Source organism: Artemia franciscana, chromosome 18 (genome assembly GCF_032884065.1).
Source record: "Artemia franciscana chromosome 18, ASM3288406v1, whole genome shotgun sequence".
NCBI classification, from domain to species: Eukaryota; Metazoa; Arthropoda; class Branchiopoda; order Anostraca; family Artemiidae; genus Artemia; species Artemia franciscana.
In genome coordinates this window covers 29,360,600-29,379,804 of record NC_088880.1, presented here as the reverse complement: position 1 = coordinate 29,379,804, position 19,205 = coordinate 29,360,600, and the positions used below count along the sequence as shown (strand labels likewise).

The following is a 19,205-nucleotide window of genomic DNA, read 5'->3' as shown; positions in this document are numbered from 1 at the left end:
CCAGTTGGCAACAGAAACCTCTCAGTCATCCTTTCTGTGTTATCCTTGAATAGCAACCTAATCTTTGTCCTCAAATGTTTATTGTCTTCAAGCAATACAGAAGGAGCTAGCCTTAGTAAATTGATCAGAACTAATCATTGCAAATATTAAGACATTATGGACAAATGTTTAGGAAGCCATCCCATCGACTGAGAAGGAGCCCTCCATGTCTTCTACTGAAGTCACTTCATTCTTCCTTTTGGTTGCAAAGAGAGCAATCAACAGGAAAATCAGAGCCCAGAAAATCTACAATATAAAGAAAACAAAGGAAAATTGGCAGAGGTATACAAAGGCTCAGAACTTCGTCTCTGATGCAGTTAGGAAACTGAACATGAGGAGAAGCTTGTCACCAATATCAAGGCAAACCACAAATCCTTCTAAAGACAGGTTTCTGCTAAAAGTCCTAATCGTCACACCGTTCCTGCCTTCAAACATAATGGCATACCCCACTTATCGCCAGTAGCTAAGGATAGTGTTTTGAAAACCCAGTTTTCCCTGCTTTCGCCACTCAGTTTTGTCCAACTTTCTGAAGAAATGGTCTTAACTAGCCTTGATGAGCCTGATGTTTACAAATCCAAAGAATCAGATTGGATACACCTAAGGTTTCTCAAAGAGTGATGAAATTTTCTTAGTTTTCCTCTGTATTGATTCTTCCAGCTGTCCCTACAAAATAGAGAACTACCGTCAGATTAGAAATAACAGAAAGAGGGGCAAGGAAATAACAGAAAGAGTATAACAAAGAGTACTCTCTCATACCGGAGGAAACGTGGCGACATTATTACGGCCCGTAACAATATTTCAAAAAGCATTCTCCCCGGTCTCCTCGCCCCTCCCCCCCAGAACGTTCTGTGACTATGGGGCATTCCAAAAAAATGTTCAGGAAAATCTCCTCAATCCGAGAAAGAAGCTGTTTGGTCAGCCAGTGAGATACAAACATGTGGAATCAACTCTCTGAAGATAAAGTGTCTGTTGATTCGACGGGTCAATTCAAGCGGAAACTCGACAAAGAATGGCCAAAGTGGAAGTTCCTTTACAACTGGGAAACTTTTGAGTCCTCAACACAAATGTTGCAAACAACTGCATCAAACATCCTACAGTCATCACAGAGTATCAAAATGTTTGAAGATCATTAGATTCGCTCTAAATTTCAAGGTTCTTTATTATAATATAGCAATAATTTACAAAATCTTACGCATTTTTTCGTTGGCAGGGAGCAGAGTTCGTATATCAACGACAAAAAAAAATCTTATTAATGAAAGAAAGAGACCTATTCTCGGCTGAATTTCATATTAAAGATATAACATTGATATGCTACTCCAACCTACCGCCAACGTTCGTTCATTCGAGACAATGCTAACTCTATACTAGGAATTATCAGGCAGGGAGTGGAGAAAGATCCTATCAAAACAATCACAAATGATAGGAATAATCAAACAGTTCATGGTAACGAACTGTAGTAAAGAGCGACCCGGCTGAATAGTAGCCAAAACTAAAAAACGCAATTTTGATACTAATAGATACATCAAAAGAATTGGATTTTTATGCTGATTTTAAATATATAAGTTTTATCAAATTTATTCTTACTTATCAAAAGTTACTTGCCTATGAAAACTTGCCCTATTTTGGAAAATAGGGGGAAACACCCCCCAAATGTGATAGTATCTTAACAAAAATCACACCATCACATTCAGCGTATCAAAGATCCCTACTGTGGAAGTTCCAAGCTCCTATTTATAAAAATTGTGGAATTTTACATCTTTTACAAGAAGACTGATCCCAGGTACATGTATATTTTTTTTTTTTCCAGGGGTGATCCTATCGACCCAGTGGTCCTAGAATTTCACGAAAGGGCTCATTCTAACAGAAATTGGAAGTTCTAGTGCCCTTTTTAATTGACTCAAAAATTGGGGGGGCACGTAGGCCCCCTCCCACGCTCAGTTTTTCCCAAAGTCAACGGATAAAAATTTCAAGATATCCATTTTGTTCACCATAGTCGAAAAACCAAATAACTATGTCTTTGGGGTGACTTACTCTCCCACTGTCTCTGGGGGAGTGGCTGCTAGTTACAAACTTTGACCATTGTTTACATAAAGTAAGGGTTATTGGGAAGTGTACAGAGGTTTTCAGGAGGATTTCTTCTAGTTGAGGGGAAGGGGGCTACGTGGGATTATCTTTTCACGGAGAATTTATAATGGGGGAAGAGAATTTCAAGGCGTAAAATTTTCTACCATTCTTGAAAAAAAAAAGAATGAAAAAGTAAACATGCAAAAGTTTTTTTTAACTGGATGTAAGGAGCAGCATTGAAACTTAAAACGAACATAAATTATTACGCATACGAGGAGGTTCATCTCCTAAATACCTCACTCTTTACACTAAAGAATTTTTTTGTAATTTCAACTATTTATTCTACGACCTTTGTGATTCAGGGGTCATTCTTAAAGCTTTGGGATAAAAAATAAGTTTTAGTGTAAAGAGCAAGATAGTGACGAGGGGGCGAACCCTCTCATATATGTAATAAAAATACACAAATATATAAGGTCTTCAATTCGTAAGTTATGTATATTTATTACTAGCATAAAAGTTCGTAAAAAACAAAAGTTTTAGTTGCCTTTTTAAGTAACCATAAAATCGGAGGGCAACTATGCCTCCTCCCCCACCCCTTTTTTCTCAAAATCGTCCTATCAAAACTATGATAAAGCCATTTAGCCAAAACAAAATTAATATACAAATTTCATTTTAATTATTCATATGCGGAGAGCAAAAACATTCAGAAATTAAAAAAAAACAGGTTTTTTCAACAGAAAGTAAGGAGCGACATTAGAACTTAAAACGAACAGAAATTATTCTTTATATGAAAGGGGTTGTTGTCTCCTCAACGCCCTGCTCTTTCCGCTAAAGTATTTTTTTTAAGCAGAGAAAGGCCAAAAGGGTTTTTTGGACCAATTCGGTTGCAACATAGCAAATACACAGAACCAGAACAAAAAAAGAAACCTTTTGAATAGCAATCTTAGGCCTACAAAAATTAAATAAAATAAAAATTACTGGATGAAAATAAAAACTCTTGACATTCCTTTTTATTGACGGATCAGATTTTTGCACCCTTTTGTTTAATACGGGTCGTTAACACTAAACCTCTTTCACGTAAATCGTTTCCTTTAATCAGGAGACTGCTGTGAAGGTTGTTTAGCACTGGTAGTAGGTCCGTTGTTATACATATTCCGGATCCTTCAAACTTCGAAACAGATTTAAAGATGCTTTGGATTTCAAGTTCATTATGTAATGAGATGAGGACAGGTCTTGCTTTGGGCCTTCTAAGTACGGTAACTCCATTTACTGGTTTATCAGGAAGAACGTATCATTTTGTTTCATGAACACTATCAGCTGCTAGGCATTCTGTTTTTTTAGAAAGATTTTCAACATTAGATTTGGTGTTCTGACCCGAATGTTCGGACGGTAAACCCTGAATAATCATATTTAACTCTTTATCTTTAACTTCAAAGTTAAGAAAGTTTTTTTTTTTCAAAATCATCACAGTGAGTCATTTGAAGAATAGAATCCTTCTCATGCGACGCGATTTTACTAGCTTGTCAAGTAGAGTGGGTTTTTAGCATACAGTCAAGCTTCTTTGAAAGTTGAGACTGGGACCAGAGGATTGAGTCCAGTTTTAAATGCAGACTTTCTGTAAAGGTATCAAAGCATATCGCTGTTACAGCCGGCATCATTTGTTACAATAAATAGTTGCCTTGATCTGTCTTTATTGAATTAAAAAACTCCATTTGGTTCATGTTTCTCTTAGTTAGTTAAAACAGTGCTATCTATTAGAACCTATTTTTCTTTGCAGGAGATGGCGGTAAAACGAAAAATTGTAATATTTTTGCTTTAACCAAAGAAACTGGCTCCAAAAAAGCAGCTTTAAATCACTGCACAGTCTATTAATAATGTTCAAAATTCTAGGCATCTTCTTTCTGTCACCCACAGCCTATAGACTAATTTTTTCATAACTTTTTTGGAAAGTTTTCTTTTAGAAATGAAAAATTTTCTTTTTAACTTTTCAAAGATTGTTTCTGTCACAGCCGGCATTATTTGTTACAACAAATAGCTGCCTTGATCCGCCTTCATTGAATTAGAGCTCCATTTGGTTCATGTCTCTCTTAGTCAGTTAGAACTGTGCTATCTATTAGAACCAATTTCTCTTTGCAGGAGATGGTGCTAAAACTGAAAATATTAAGATTTCTACTTTAACCAAGGAAACTGGCTTCAAAAAATCAGTTTCAAATTTGCTGCACAATCTATTAATAATATTCACAAATCTAAGTATTTTATTATTGTCACCCTCAACTCTTAGACTAAATTTTCTTATAACCTTTTTCGAAAGTTTTCTTTTAGAAATGAAAAATTTTCTTTTTAACTTTTCAAAGATTGTTTCTGTCACAGCCGGCATTATTTGTTACAACAAATAGCTGCCTTGATCCGCCTTCATTGAATTAGAGCTCCATTTGGTTCATGTCTCTCTTAGTCAGTTAGAACTGTGCTATCTATTAGAACCAATTTCTCTTTGCAGGAGATGGTGCTAAAACTGAAAATATTAAGATTTCTACTTTAACCAAGGAAACTGGCTTCAAAAATCAGTTTCAAATTTGCTGCACAATCTATTAATAATATTCACAAATCTAGATATTTTCTTATTGTCACCTTCAACTCTTAGACTAAATTTTCTTATAACCTTTTTAGAAAGGAAAAATTTTCTTTTCCAACTTTTTCACCCATCATTAAATCATTGGTCCAAAATCTCTAACTTAATTAGCTTTAAAATTTCTTTAGATCTTGAAGATGCACTACCAAATGATGGTGAAAATCTGTTTGGAAGTACAGATCCTTTTTTCCTGCCAAAAGAAGAAGCTCTGCAAGAGAAGTGTTTTTCTACAGACGCATCTGAAAAGCCTGGACTTGATTGTCACTCTCTGAAATTGGAGCCAAGTATTAATGTGGATGGTGGTATGTTTTTTTTTTTTTTCTTGTTCATTTTTGTGTTAAGATGGAATAATAAATTTTCAACTCCTTGGAGAGATGTGGTAGAAACTCTAACATGCCTATAGTGGACATTCTACAGGCTAGAAAACTGGAAAACATAAATTTCTCTCTAAACCTTCATCTAACATTTTGAAAATGGTTTGTAGTTTATTGTTATCTTGCATACTGATCAAGAAATGTAAATAGTATCTTTAATATTTATGGTATAGGTTTTAAACCTCTGCCATGCTCGGCTATTGATGGCCAGTATAAGCAAGCCTAATTGATATTACCATAATGTTATCATAACAGTTGTTGATTTTGTCATATTTAGTATTATATTTAGAATTGATTTAGTTTGTTGTATTGATCAAAGCTTACCTAAGTGCATTAGTTACATGATTAACAGCAAGGAGAAGATGCAGAAATAAACCAAAATACAAAATGGGTGCAGCAAAACCCAATAAATTAATTCAGGGCGTAAGCATATAAATTAACAAAAAAAAGGAACCAATCGATTCGAAGGAAAAATCATTTTCCTGGATTGCTTAAAATGAGGAACTCTTAGTCCCCTACTACTTCCAATTTAAATAAGTCAAAAGAGTGTAAGTGTATCGAGGTTGTCAAAGAGCATAGATGTAATCTTTTGAGAATGATATTAAGTTTTATTTTTCAGCTCAAAATCTAAGCTATAAAATTAAATTAGAAAATACTGTTTGTGTCAGGATTAAATATTCTCGGAAAGTTTCTCCAACGTACAAATAGCAACCCATTCCATGGATTTTTATTGAAGAAAACTAAAAACACATACAATAATTTCTCCGCGTAAAAGACTATGTCAGTAAAAACGAACAGAAATTAATTTAAAAAAACTTTTTCCACAAGACAAGTTTTACAAATAAAGTAAAAAGCTCCATTAAGTCAAGAATGAGCAAGAATGAAGTCAAATAAGCTTCCAAGCGTAAAAATACCACAAGCCGCCATCAATAAGTAAACAAAACTAAAAAAGAACAGAAATTACAATAAATAGCCGAGTCAAACTCAAAACGAGCAAAAACTAACATGTGTAGGGCTAATCAACTCTGTGCCTTCTCAAGACAGGGACACAATTTGTGCTTTAGTGCAAACTAATTACGTTTGAAATGTTCTCACCTTTCTTATTATCATAAATGATAAATTATCAAAACCTTAACGAAGAAATGTTATTTTTTTTTACTGATAATCCACTGTCATTTGTTTTTTTTTTTTTTTTTTTTTTTCAGTAGAGCGCAAATTGTGTTCTGGTCTTGAGAAAGCATAAGATTTATCAACCCTACTCATGTTAATTTTTGCTCGTTTTGAGTTTGACTCGGCTATTTATTCTAATTTCTGTTCTTTTTTAGTTTTATTTATTTATTGATGATTTGTGGTAGTTTTACGCTTGGAAGATAATTTGGCTTTATTTTTGCTCATTCTTGGCTTAATGGAGCTCTTTACTTTTCTTTAACAAACTTGTCTTGTGGGAAAAGAGTTTTGAAATTATTTCATCAAAAGGTGACGAGCTTTATGGATGATTTGGTAAGTATTCCCTCTTTAGTCTCACGTCTGCAGGATTGACTGGAACTCTCAGAAAAAGTTTCTTTAGTTTGTTATAGTCGACCTACAGCCTTTTTGGCTAATAATGTATAAGTTAGGCTATTATATACGTATGAAAAATATAAACGTATGCAATATACGAATATGCATATAGTCCAACTGTGTAGGTTGTTTAATCTCTTAGTTTAGCCAGAATTTTCGATAAGAAGGCAATATCAATAGAGAAAAAATTTCAATTCCAACCAAACTTGGCAGAAACTATGTGGACTGGTTTGCAAAATTTTTGTAGAAATTTTCGATAAGAAGGCAATATCAATAGAGTAAAAATTTCAATTTCAACCAAACTTGGCAGAAACTATGTGGATCGGTTTGCAAAATTTTTGTAGAAATTTATTAATTAAAGATATTAGTATTAGGTAATTTTATCAATTCCGAATTCACCAAAGGCTTTCTCAGATAAATTTTATTTATTCGCTATTTTTATCTAAATTCTGGGAGATTTTCAGACACATAGAGATTTCCACAGCAATAAGCGGTTTTTATTTTAATCTTTAAGATGTAGGTTATTCCCAAATTAAATACTAAACGCTGGATAGAAAATGTTCATGTTTAGTGCGTATTTACTTAGGAGTGGGGGAGGGGGAGGAAATGCAGTCTCTTCTTTGGGTGAGGCAGACTGTAGATCTAAGTATCGAAATTAACCTGTTTGTAAAACTACATCCCCGTTTAACTGTGAAAATTTTCCTATCCCAGATTTAAGAGAAGTCAATGTTCTCAAATTTTTCTGTAACTCTTCCGAATTATTGGTAACATTTGTAGCGCAAAGTAGTTTTATTTTGCTAACTGCACAGAAATAAAATATTCTCAAGGGTTAGTAGCGATTGGTTTGGTTACCTGAACCATGACTAAAGCGAGTAATCCTCGTGAAAAAACTTTTTCATTCGTTTGTGATAGGGATCTATTTTTCGATCAAGAGTATTGAAGATTTTTAAAATAAATCTAATTCCATAAGAGATGCGGCCAAATAAATAAGCTGTTTCAAATCTTTTTGGACATCGGAAGCGCAGTCTCATCCCATATTTGAGTCGAAGATCCCACCTGGGAAATGCACAGGGAGAAAAGGGACCTGGGGCCCATCCCTTCAATTTCTTTCGAATTTCTTGACCCCTCTTATTTTAATTATAAAATATTTGTTTTTATTATTGCCCCCTTTCCCAAAAAAGATCATGATAGCGTGCCTGAATCCCGCCTTTACATATTTAACGGTCTAACCCCTTAAATTAGGATTGATACCTTCTACAAATTAAGCCTGAGTAACGAACCAAAACTCCAAAACGTACAGCGTAAAACAAATCCTGGAATCTTCCTGGAACGTCTACTAAGAGACGTTATGTAAGACGATAAGTTTTGTAAGATAATGAGAAGACTAGAACTGTACAAATATTGCCAAATTCTGTAGCATCCAGAAAAAATATAAAATTCATTCTTAAAGATTGTTCAAGCTCCCTTTCTTAAGAAGTTTTTCTTACAAGCTATAACAATTCTGCATCTTTTTTCTATGGGCAGTTATTTTAAAGAAAAATTAAGCATGTATATTATATATGTATTACCGCTGCACAAAATTAGGAAAGGCTACAGACTACGATAAAGATGCAATTGGCAAACAAGTGGAAGTTTTTCTTATCCTGGACTTTTATGGCAAAGACAGGCCTATTTACCTTGTCTATCAATGGGCCAATTTGTACTGTTTACTTTACCATGGCAGTTTCACTAACCTAAAAATTTTGCAGTTTCCTAAAAAATTCTTATTTATGCTGCAATTATTACTAAATGTCTTCTGTTTACAAATTTGGTTGCAATACAATGGAATCATAAGATTTGTACAAAAAGACAAGTCTTGTTCAATATATATATATATATATATATATATATATATATATTGTTTGAGATGCAAAGGAAATATATTGGCTTGGAAATCAAGAAAAGTGGCTGAAACCAGGATATTCTGCATATGCGTCATCTTTTTCTTTCATTCTTTTTTCTTTTCCTCAGGTAGCGGGGCACTGGAGCACATTCTTATGTAATATTTTTGCTATCTATTACAAACATGCAAAAACGGACAGTTATTACAATGATATCTTTCGCCAGAAAGCAGAAGACTGACGTTAAAATTTAAAACAAACAGAAATTATAATGTCTTAGCCGCATGGGAATAACAATTTATGCAAGACTTTTAGATACATTGACCAGGATTTGCATATTGCGATTTTGGTGCCTTATGATGTTTTCGCCCATTCCAGCCAAAATTGTCTTCTTTAGCATAAAAGGGTGAGAAATAGTAGCTTGCTGAGGCTTGATATTTCTTGCTTCGTAAAAAAGGTACTAGAATTTTCAAAAAATGTCCTTCATATGTATATTTTCTTTATTTTTTACAACTATTTTATTATAACTACAAAATAATGATAGATGGTAATAAGCTTACCTAAGCTACGGATGTCAGGTGATTGATTTTTCTTCTAACGATAATTTCGACAGGACCTGTGCCTGTCATCATCAGGTTAATTCAAATTTCTTGCCAGAAAGTAAAATCACTAAATAAATAAAACTAAAAACACTGAACAACACTAATGATGAGCCGACCCTGGAATTATTGTTGTGCCATGGCCCGAATTTTGGTAGAGGCGTTGATGGCTGCTATCCTAGTGGATCTTAAAGAGGTAGTGCCCTTAGGAAATGGGTGGAGTTTTTTGTGAGTTTTCAATTTACGGGTGATGGGTTCCCAAATTTCGCTAATATGAAACTCACCATTGTCTTTACTGATGGCTGGTTTATTTTTAGCAATTTCCAAAGCTTCTCTGATTTTCTACTTTAAGAATTGTGGGACAATAGCAATAAGTTGGCCTTGGTCAAACTTAATCGAGTGGGAAGGGTTTTCAAAGATATGATGGGCCAATGCAGAGAAATTATCTTCCTCCTTTAGCTATGTCTTTTTAGGGCAGGCATCAATGGAATCAGCATGTTCTTTTAATCGGTGATGTAGAGGTCTCATGGTACGACCTATATAGGTGTCACCATAGCTGCAAGGAATCTCATATACCCCTGGTGGATCTGAAGTAACCTTATCCTTGCCTTTGTTCAAGAAGGAGGAAATAGTCCTTCCAGAGGGAAAAACACCTTAAAGCCAAGTTTAGTGAGTTTGGAGCTTAAAATGTCAGTAATGCCTTTGATATAAGGTAATGACAAAAAGGGTTTATCATGTTCAATCTTAGAAGCAAAATTCTTGGTAATTCTTCTCATCTTTCTCCTTGAAATAACCTTGTCAATGACATTTTGGGGGTATCCGTTACCTATCAGAACATCTCTTATATAATCAAGCTCAGCCTTCAGCTCAAAATGAGAGGAGCACACCAGAAATGCTCTATCAATCAATGAATAGACTACAGAATTTTTGACTATAGGGTGGTTATAGGAGTCATATCTCAGATATCTATCACTATGAGTTGGCTTTCTATACACGCTCAAGTCCAACCTAGTTTTTCGTTTTGTAATGAGGACATCTAAGAAGGGTAAATTGCGGTTATTTTCAAGTTCAATGGTGAACTTAATTCCCGATTAAAAGAACATGCTGATTCCATTGATGCCTGCCATAAAAAGACAAAGCTAAAGGAGGAAGATAATTTCTCTGCATTGGCCCATCATATCTTTGAAAACCCTTCCCACTCCATTAAGTTTGAACAAGCCCAACTTGTTGCTATTGTCCCACAAGTCTTAAAGTAGAAAATCAGAGAAGCTTTGGAAATTGCTAAAAATAAACCAGCCATCAATAAAGACAATGGTGAGTTTCATATTAGCGAAATTTGGGAACCCATAAATTGAAAACTCACAAAAAACTTCACCCCTTTCCTAAAGGCCCTACCTCTTTAAGATCCACTAGGACAGCAGCCATCAACGCCTCTACCGAAATTCGGGCCATGGCAGAACAATAATTCCAGGTTTGGCTCATCATTAGTGTTGTTCAGTGTTTTTAGTTTTATTTATTTAGTGATTTTACTTTTTGGCAAGAAATTTGAATTGACCTTAGAAGAAAAATAAAATCAATCACCTGACATCCATAGCTTAGGTAAGCTTATTACCATCTATCATTATTATGTATAAAAGTCAGGTTGGCCTCAGAGAATATGTTATAACTACAAAAATCCCCTGGAGAAAGGGCTTACCCTGATAAAACTTTCCTGAACCTGCAGGAGGGTTCGAAATGACCTTCCAAGTCTTGAAAGTGTTGCAGACAAATGTCTTTCTTGTAAGGTGTTTTCTACCCTCTATCTAAGTTAGAATATAAACTCAGTCTTCCATTTTGTACTTAAAACCTTTCAGTAATAAGTGAGAATCGCTACCTCGACAACATCCGACTTGAATGCTTAGTCTAAAAATATTATTTCAAAATGAAGGCTAGGGGTAAAACTTGGGTTCAAATCCGATTTTGCTTCTTAGAGCCCCCCTCAATGGAAAATTCCATCGATATTCTGTTTCCTAATAATATGTGATCATTGACTCAATACGATCAACCCTTATGGGGGCTTTTAAAAGAAAATCCATTCTTATTTGATCATCTTTCTCAAACCCTAAACTCATTTATGGATTTGCCATATAAAAACTTTATGACCTTCACAATGTTGTATAAATAGCAGACTTATTTTTCCTATATGTGTTTTTAGGTGATTTTTACTGTTACTCTTGTAGAAATGGAACAAGCCTCTTCCAATGACAATATAGTATCTTAATATTATTATGCTATTATTAATCCTACATTGCCCTTGAAATTCAAAGCCAATCTTTTTTTTCATTTTCTCTTGCATATCGGCTGATTGTAAATCTAATTTTCGCCATCTTAAACCTCATTCGAACCTCGATTGGGACATAGGTATGCTTTATATAAATTGAGATTCTTCTGTTTATTTACATTTCCAAAATGAGAATTTGTATCCAACGATTCCCATGAAATTATGACGGGGCGTGAAGGATGTGTTTTTATTTTGTCCAAGTAAAATGGCTGTCATTGAAGAAAGATACATCATTAATAAGAGTCCCGTATGGTTTCCATTATTAGGATATTTAATTATGTATCCCAATGTTGTCCATGAACAACAGGGCAAACTTAGTTTTATTTGGTACTCTTATTTTTCTTACAAAATATTCTGCTCTTTGAAGAGAAGATAATTCCTCTTCAAATGCTAATACAGTATCAAAATACTTTCATATTAATGTTACTACAATTAACAACGCACTGAGGCACCAGAGGCCAACATAGCTACTCATGCTTTTCCATTTAAATATATCTAAAGCCTCTCTTTACACCAACCCAAGAAGTTCCCATTTCCCCAAAATATTTCCGAACGACATCTTCCAACCCCAATTGGGGACAACCTGCTTTTCGTTTGACCCTAGACGGTTGTCTGACGAGGATAACCTTGGGCAATCAATCATCCTTTTTCGCAGAACATGTCCTAATCATCTCAACATTTCTCTCATTGCAACCCTAGATAGCGACATTGACCCAATTTTTCGTTCAACCTACTGTTTGACATACGGTCAATCAGTAAGATAACCAAAAGAATCCGTTCGCTGGATTTGCTGTGGAAAAATTCTAGAATCATCTAGAATATCTAGAAACATCTAGTATAAGTATAAAAAAGTATAAAAAACTTTGAAGCTTCTACGCTTCACAACCATTCCTAACCTCTGCCATCACTGTAGTTTTCAATATTAGAATTTGATAACCAGATTTATTTTCTAATCTTCCCAACTATTTTCAACTGTAAAACAATACCCCGGGCCTTGACTATCTTTCTTTTAACATCTTCACTGAACCCCCTCTTTATATATAATAGTATATAGGTAAGTGTAGCTGCCAGCTTGATTGATCTTCTCGTTATCCAACATCACTTTTTCACCTTCACTAATTCCTTGTCTTAGCGACTTTGTCTTCTCAATATCAATTTTATAATCTATTCTTCCTCATTAGAATTTTTGCACCTTAAACTCGGTAAACCTATAAAACTTCATTCATTCTGATAACATTCTCAACTAGAATACATAAATCATCAGAATAATTTAATCCTAGAAGAATTTACTTCCCCAATTAAATCCGTATTCTCCCTTCCCTTTGCTATGTTTATTATTATAATAGTGCTCTCAATATGTTATCAATCTGATACTGTTAATGGAACATGAAGCCAATGTTTTTGCAATTTCTTCTAGTATATCTGCAGATTGTAAACCTCATTCTGGCCATCCTATCCTGGAGTCGAACATTGACTGGGGCAAAGGCATGATTCGTGTATTCTAAGAGTTACATCTAATTTAACATTCACTAATTTAACATTACTAAATTTACTTCTAAGATTTACATAGTGTATCCTAAGATTATCAGAAATTATTCAAGTTGAAATACGGTAATTATTCCATGTGAATAGACTGTGTTAATTGATAAATCTAGATAGTTGTGATAGTCCATGAATAGTATATAGAAATGCCTAAAAGACGAACCCACTCTTAAGCAGAAAGACTTTAAATTTGAATAATTGGATATGGAATCATCAAATTTGAATAATTTGGTTATTAATTAACCTAAAGAGTTTAAATTTGAATCGGTTTTGTGCTTGACAAATTATTCTTGAAAAGTTAAAACTAAAAGTTAAACTTCAGCGTTAAGAATAATTACAAAATATGGTTCGGCTTTTTTTTAGTATCAGAGAAATAATGAATTTGCAGAGGAATCAGAAAAATGTTTCCAAATTTGCAGTTATAAACTAATTAAATACTGAAGAATCATTAAAAATTATTTATATTATTGTGTAAAGGAAAAAATGTTAAAAGTGGGATGATTAATTTCGAGAAGAAATTATATTATTTTAGTTTTTTCTTTTGCAGTGATCTATGATAACAATGTTAAGCAGAATTATGTGGAATGTGGAACATCTAGCATGCCTGGTCTGACAAGAATATGTCAAAAAACAGAAACGAATCTTAATTGTCAACGTTATATCCGAATTAACATTAGTGTATTTGCTGAAGATAATGTAGCGAAACATAAGGATATTCATAATGAAGAAAAATCTTTCAAGTGTGACGTATGTGACAGAACATACAGCCGAAAATCTACCCTATCTGATCATCGGAAGACTCATGCTGGAAAAAACCCTTTCGAGTGCGATGTATGTAAGAAACATTTAACTTCAAATTCCAATTTAAATAAACATAAAAAAACTCATTCTGGAGAAAAACCTTTCAAATGCGAAACATGTGGGAAAACATTCAGAGTCAATTCCAACTTATCAGCTCATCGAAGAACTCATACTGGAGAAAAACCTTTCGAGTGTGGGGTATGTAAGAAACGTTTTACTTCAAGTTTCTCTTTAAATTTACATCAAAAAACTCATACTGGAGAAAAAGCTTTCCAATGCCATATATGTGGGAAAATATTCAGTCAAAAAAGTGCCTTATCACCTCATCAAAGAACCCATACCGGAGAAAAACCTTTCAAATGCAATATATGTGAGAAAATATTCAGACAAAAGTCCGCCCTATCAGGTCATCAAAGAACTCATACTGAAGAAAAACCTTTCAAATGTGGTATATGTGAGAAATTATTCAGTCACAAATGTGCCTTATCAATTCATCTAAGAACCCATACCGGAGAAAAACCTTTCAAATGCGATATATGTGAGAAAATATTCAGACAGAAGTCCACCCTATCAGCTCATCAAAGAACTCATACTGGAGAAAAACCTTTCAAATGCGATATATGTGGGAAAACATTCAGTAAAAAAAGTGCCTTATCACCTCATCAAGAACACATTGAGGGAAGAGATCAGGATGATACTTGATGGGAAGAATAAGCACAGGTTCTAGATACGTGATTGACGTAATTGGAACAGATCCGGTCTCTTTGGGGGAGTTGGGGGGTGTTAATTTGGAAAAATCAGAAAAATTGAGGTATTTTTAACTTGAGAACGGGTTGCCAGATCTTAATGAAATCTGATATTTAGAAGCAACTCATGTCTTAGAGCTCTTGTTTTGAATCTCGACTAGATCTGGTGACATTGTGGGGAGTTGGAGAGAGAACCAGAAGTCTTGGAAAACACTTAGAGTGGAGAGATCGGGAGAATAAGTAAATATTGTAGATACGTGATTGACGTAACCGGACTGGGTCGGCTCTCTTTGCCGGAGTTAGGGGGGAGGGGTCCAGTGAATTGGCAAGTTTGGTGCTTCTGGATGTGCTAGGATGATGAAAATTGGTAGGCGTGTCAGGAACCTGCACAAAATTAATTTGATAAAGTTGTTCTCCCCGATTCGACCATCTGGGGGGGGGGTTGAAAGGAGAGGAAAAATAGAAAAAATTATGTATTTTTTACTTACGAGTGGGTGATCGGATCTTTATAAATTTTGATATTTAGAAGGACCTTATGTTTCAGATCTCTTTTGATAAATCCCGACCTGTATTAAGACTCTGATTTTCCTTTTGAATAAATCTATTGATTCTTAGAATTTTGTAAAAGCTCATTTTGCATATAAAAAATCCATTTTATTTTTACTTATTTTTTTGTTGGTAATCACGCATGAGCAAGGATTCTGAGGAAAACCCCACGGGGTCTTTTGTTTGGAGGGAAACACCTCTGCTTCTTATTCCTTGATTTGGGGTCCCTGGCCCGATTGTATTGACATTATCACGGCTACACAAGGTAACAGTGAGAGTCTAACTGTTGGATTGTAGCCGATGATCTGTCAATCACTTTGCCAACTCGGCCATGCTGGCCTGAAAGGAGATTTTATATAATATTTTTGTTTTCCATTTGACAGGCTTCTGACGCGTGTCTGGATGTCTTCCTATAATTCCAAATGAAGGATTCTTGAGAAGAAAGCTAAAGGTAATTAAACTAAAATTAATTTCGACTTGGAAATTTGTTTAATAAAATTAGCAACTAATAAATGGAAAAACTTACAAAGTGAAATGAAAATGGAAAATAAATATAATCGAACTATTAGAAAAGAAGATTTAGACACTGGAACGGAATACACGATTAACGGAATGAAATGTATTAAATTGAGTACGGGAAGAAATTCGTTACCATTAGTGATTTTAATGGTTGATCTATTTGTACCTAGGCGTGTTGATTCTAAAGCAGTCGACTTTGAAAAGAAATTTAAAGAATTAGATAAAGGTATGATTTTGAAGGTTATTGAAAGAAAAATAAAGATAATAAAAATTATTTAGATATTGATAATCAAGTATCCAATGATAGTATTGGAAGAATGGAATATAATTAAACTCTTATTTCACAAGACCTGTTTTGATATTAAAGCACAGGATGGGAAATTGTAAGAATCTCAGAAATTTTAATTCAAAATGGTCTGAACTCAATCAAAAAGGAATAAATTGATTGGATGATCTAGGTGGGGTCTAGAACCCGCTTTCACATTGTGAAAAAATATAAAATGAGAAAAAATTTGATTTCCAAGAACCTGTTTTTACTTTGAATTTAGGGTTGGAAAATTATCAAAATGTGCAATAATTTGTGTTAAAATGATGTAAAATGGACTGAAAATGATGTAAATTGATGGGGTGATTTTTTTGGAGCAGAATTGGCAATTACTATGCTACTCCCGATTTAGGAAACAGTTCCGAATTTCGTCGAGATCATTAAAAAAAAATCGTCAATCGTCTCCTTCTCTTTAGTAGGAAAATCGAAAGAACTAAACAAATATCAAATTACTGAAGGACTTCGTAATTTTTGTAATAAAAGAATTCAAGCTACAATCAAAAAGTTGGTGATTTGTACAAGCAAATCGTGGGAATTCCCATGGGGGGAATGCCAGCCCATTTATGGCTGACTTGTTTTTAAGTCAACTAGAATATAAATATACGATGGATAAGAATAATTCAAAGAATTTAAAACATGTTTTGTCAAATAATAAAAGATATTTAGATGATATTTTGGTCTTTAATTGTAAAGATTTCATTGATATTTCTATAAATACATATCCATCAGAGCTACCTAGTCATGGCGCTGGTCATGAAGATCCTTTCTTAGATTTAAATATTAATATTTCTGATAATAATAAATTAAGTTTTAAAATGTATAATAAAACGGATGATTTTGATTTTGAAGTGATTAGTTTCCCATTCCCTGAGAGTAATATACACTCAAATATCACATATTCGGCGTTTTTCTCACAGTTACTTCGTTATGCAAGGATTTGTAGTAATTATATTGATTTTAAAAATAGATGTAAAATCTTAAGCCAAAAATTGATATTAAGAGGTTGTTCTGCAAATAAATTAACTAGGCAATTTAAAAAATTTAGTTTTCATTATAACAAACTTTCAATTAAATACCAAAAGAATTTTCTGGAAATACTTAAGGAAATTTCCGGCTAATTTCGGAGATTCGCGAAAAGATGATGCAGCGTCATTTATTTTGAATTTGGGTTTCTAATATAGCGGATTTTTTTAGAAAATAGCCTCACGGTAAAGATGAATTCTTTAATTGTTTAAATCATTCAGGTTTTTTGCAAAGTGTTAATATTTGTGATTTGGTGAAATTTATCACATTTAGTTTACCTATTGTTGCTAAAAAGAGGAATATATTAACAGGATAAGTGTGTCTTGGTGTTACTTGGTTGTTCTACATTTGCTGGTTTCTTTTTTTCATAGGCATGTATTTTGGGGATAAGACCCGACACGGGGATGTCATGGATATTCTGTGGTAGGCACAACACTTGACTGGGTAGAGAATTTAAAGTGCCGGAATCCTATAGGCAAGTGTATTCTCCTGATGAGCCCTTGTGTTGGGTTGTTGCCTCTGAATTATTTGTCTTCATTGTTTTTATTGTTTGGTAAATGATGAATTAAACTTATTGACGACATGACTGCCTGTCCATGGATTATTCTTTATCGTTGATTGTTTATGGCTATGCTGTTTGACCTATGTGGTTGTATGGATGAGTAGGGTTAAGGCCTCATTCAAGTGCTGGTCTATATTAACCACTAATTTAAGAAAACAGTTTTTCCCTTTCTCCTTCTATCTCCTTTTTTTGTGTTTGTGTTGTTACATTGATGATTTCTCTTTTCATTATAAAATTCAAAATGTAACACTAAAAGAGCTGCTGAAATTGGTACCAAACAAGAGCTAAGTCTCATACGGCACTTGTGACGAGGGGAGAAGAGCTAAGAGCCAAGAGATCGTATGGTATGAGCTCTAACAAAATTCTATGAATCAATAGATTGATTTAAAAAGGAAAATAAGAGGCTTAATGCCGGTCAAGATTTAAAATAAGAGCTCTGAGTCACGAAGTCCTTCTAAATATCAAAATTCATTAAGATCCGATCACCCACTCGTATGTTATAAACATTTCTAATTTTTTCTCTCCCTTCAATCCCTCCCCAGATGGTCGAATCTGGGAAAACGACTTTATCAAGTCAAATTGTGCAGCTCCCTGACACGCCTACCGATTTTCATCGCCCTAGCACGTCCAGAAGCAACGAACTCGCCAAATCACTGAACCCCTCCCCCCAACTCCCTCAAAGAGAGCCAATCCAGTACGATTCTGTCAATCACGTATCCTGGACATTTGTTTATTCTATCCACCAAGCTTCATCCTGATTCCTCCACTCCAAGAATTTGAATTTGAAATTAGAACTTTAAAGCACAAGATCCTTCTAAATATCAAATTTCATAAAGATCTGATCACCCTTTTGTAAGTTAAAAATATCTCAATTTTCAAAATTACCCCCCCCCCCTCCCCAAATTCTACTAAAAAGAGCAGATCCGGTCCAGTTATGTCAGTCAAGTATCTTAGACAGGTTTCTATTCTTCCCATCCAGTTTCATCCTGATCTCACCGCTTTAAGTATTTTCCAAAATTTCCGGTCCCCCCAACTGCCCCCCCCCAATTACGCTTGATCCGGTTGAGATTCAAAATAAGATATCTGAGTTACGAGGTCCTTCTAAATATGAAGTTTCATGAAGATCCGATCACTCCTTCGTAAGATAAAAAATACGTCATTTTTTCTTATTTTTCAGAATTACCCCCCCCCCCCCCCAATTGAGCGGATCCGTTCCAATTATGTAAATCACGTAGGTAAGACTTCTGCTTATTTTTCCAACCAAAATTCGTCCCAATCCCTCCAATCTAATCGTTTTCCATCATTTTAGGTTTCCCCACCCCAAACTTCCCTCAAATTTCATGGAGATACAATCACCCGTTCGTAAGTTAAAAATACCTCATTTTTTCTAATTTTTCAGAATTAACCCCCCCCCCCCCAACTACCCCAAAGAGAGCGGATCCGTTCTGGTTATGTCAATCATGTATCTAGGACTCGTGTTTTTTCCCACCAAGTTTCATACCGATCCCTCCACTCTAGGTGTTTCCCAAGTGTTAGGTTTCCCCCTCCCAACCCCCCCCCCCCCCAATGTCACCAGATCCGGTCGGGTTTAAAATAAGAGCTCTGAGCCACGATATCCTTCTAAATATCAAATTTCATTGAGATCCGATCACCCGTTCGTAAGTTAAAAATACATA

At 34.5% G+C, this 19,205-nt stretch overlaps 1 protein-coding gene across 5 annotated transcripts in view; it reads left to right on the top strand.

Moving 5' to 3' along the window:
- LOC136038850 (gastrula zinc finger protein XlCGF49.1-like) overlaps positions 1-19,205 on the top strand; it is a 37,278-nt gene that overhangs the window by 7,240 nt on the left and 10,833 nt on the right. For 3 of the 5 annotated variants that reach the window (XM_065722296.1, XM_065722294.1, XM_065722295.1), the window contains exons 3-4: positions 4,861-5,034; positions 13,555-17,553. In XM_065722296.1, the coding sequence (XP_065578368.1) occupies positions 4,861-5,034; positions 13,555-14,510 (1,130 nt within the window). In that variant the 3' untranslated portion in view covers positions 14,511-17,553. Of the gene's footprint in view, positions 1-4,860; positions 5,035-13,554; positions 17,554-19,205 lie in introns of those variants that run through there. The other 2 variants (XM_065722297.1, XM_065722298.1) reach the window with 1 other exon arrangement.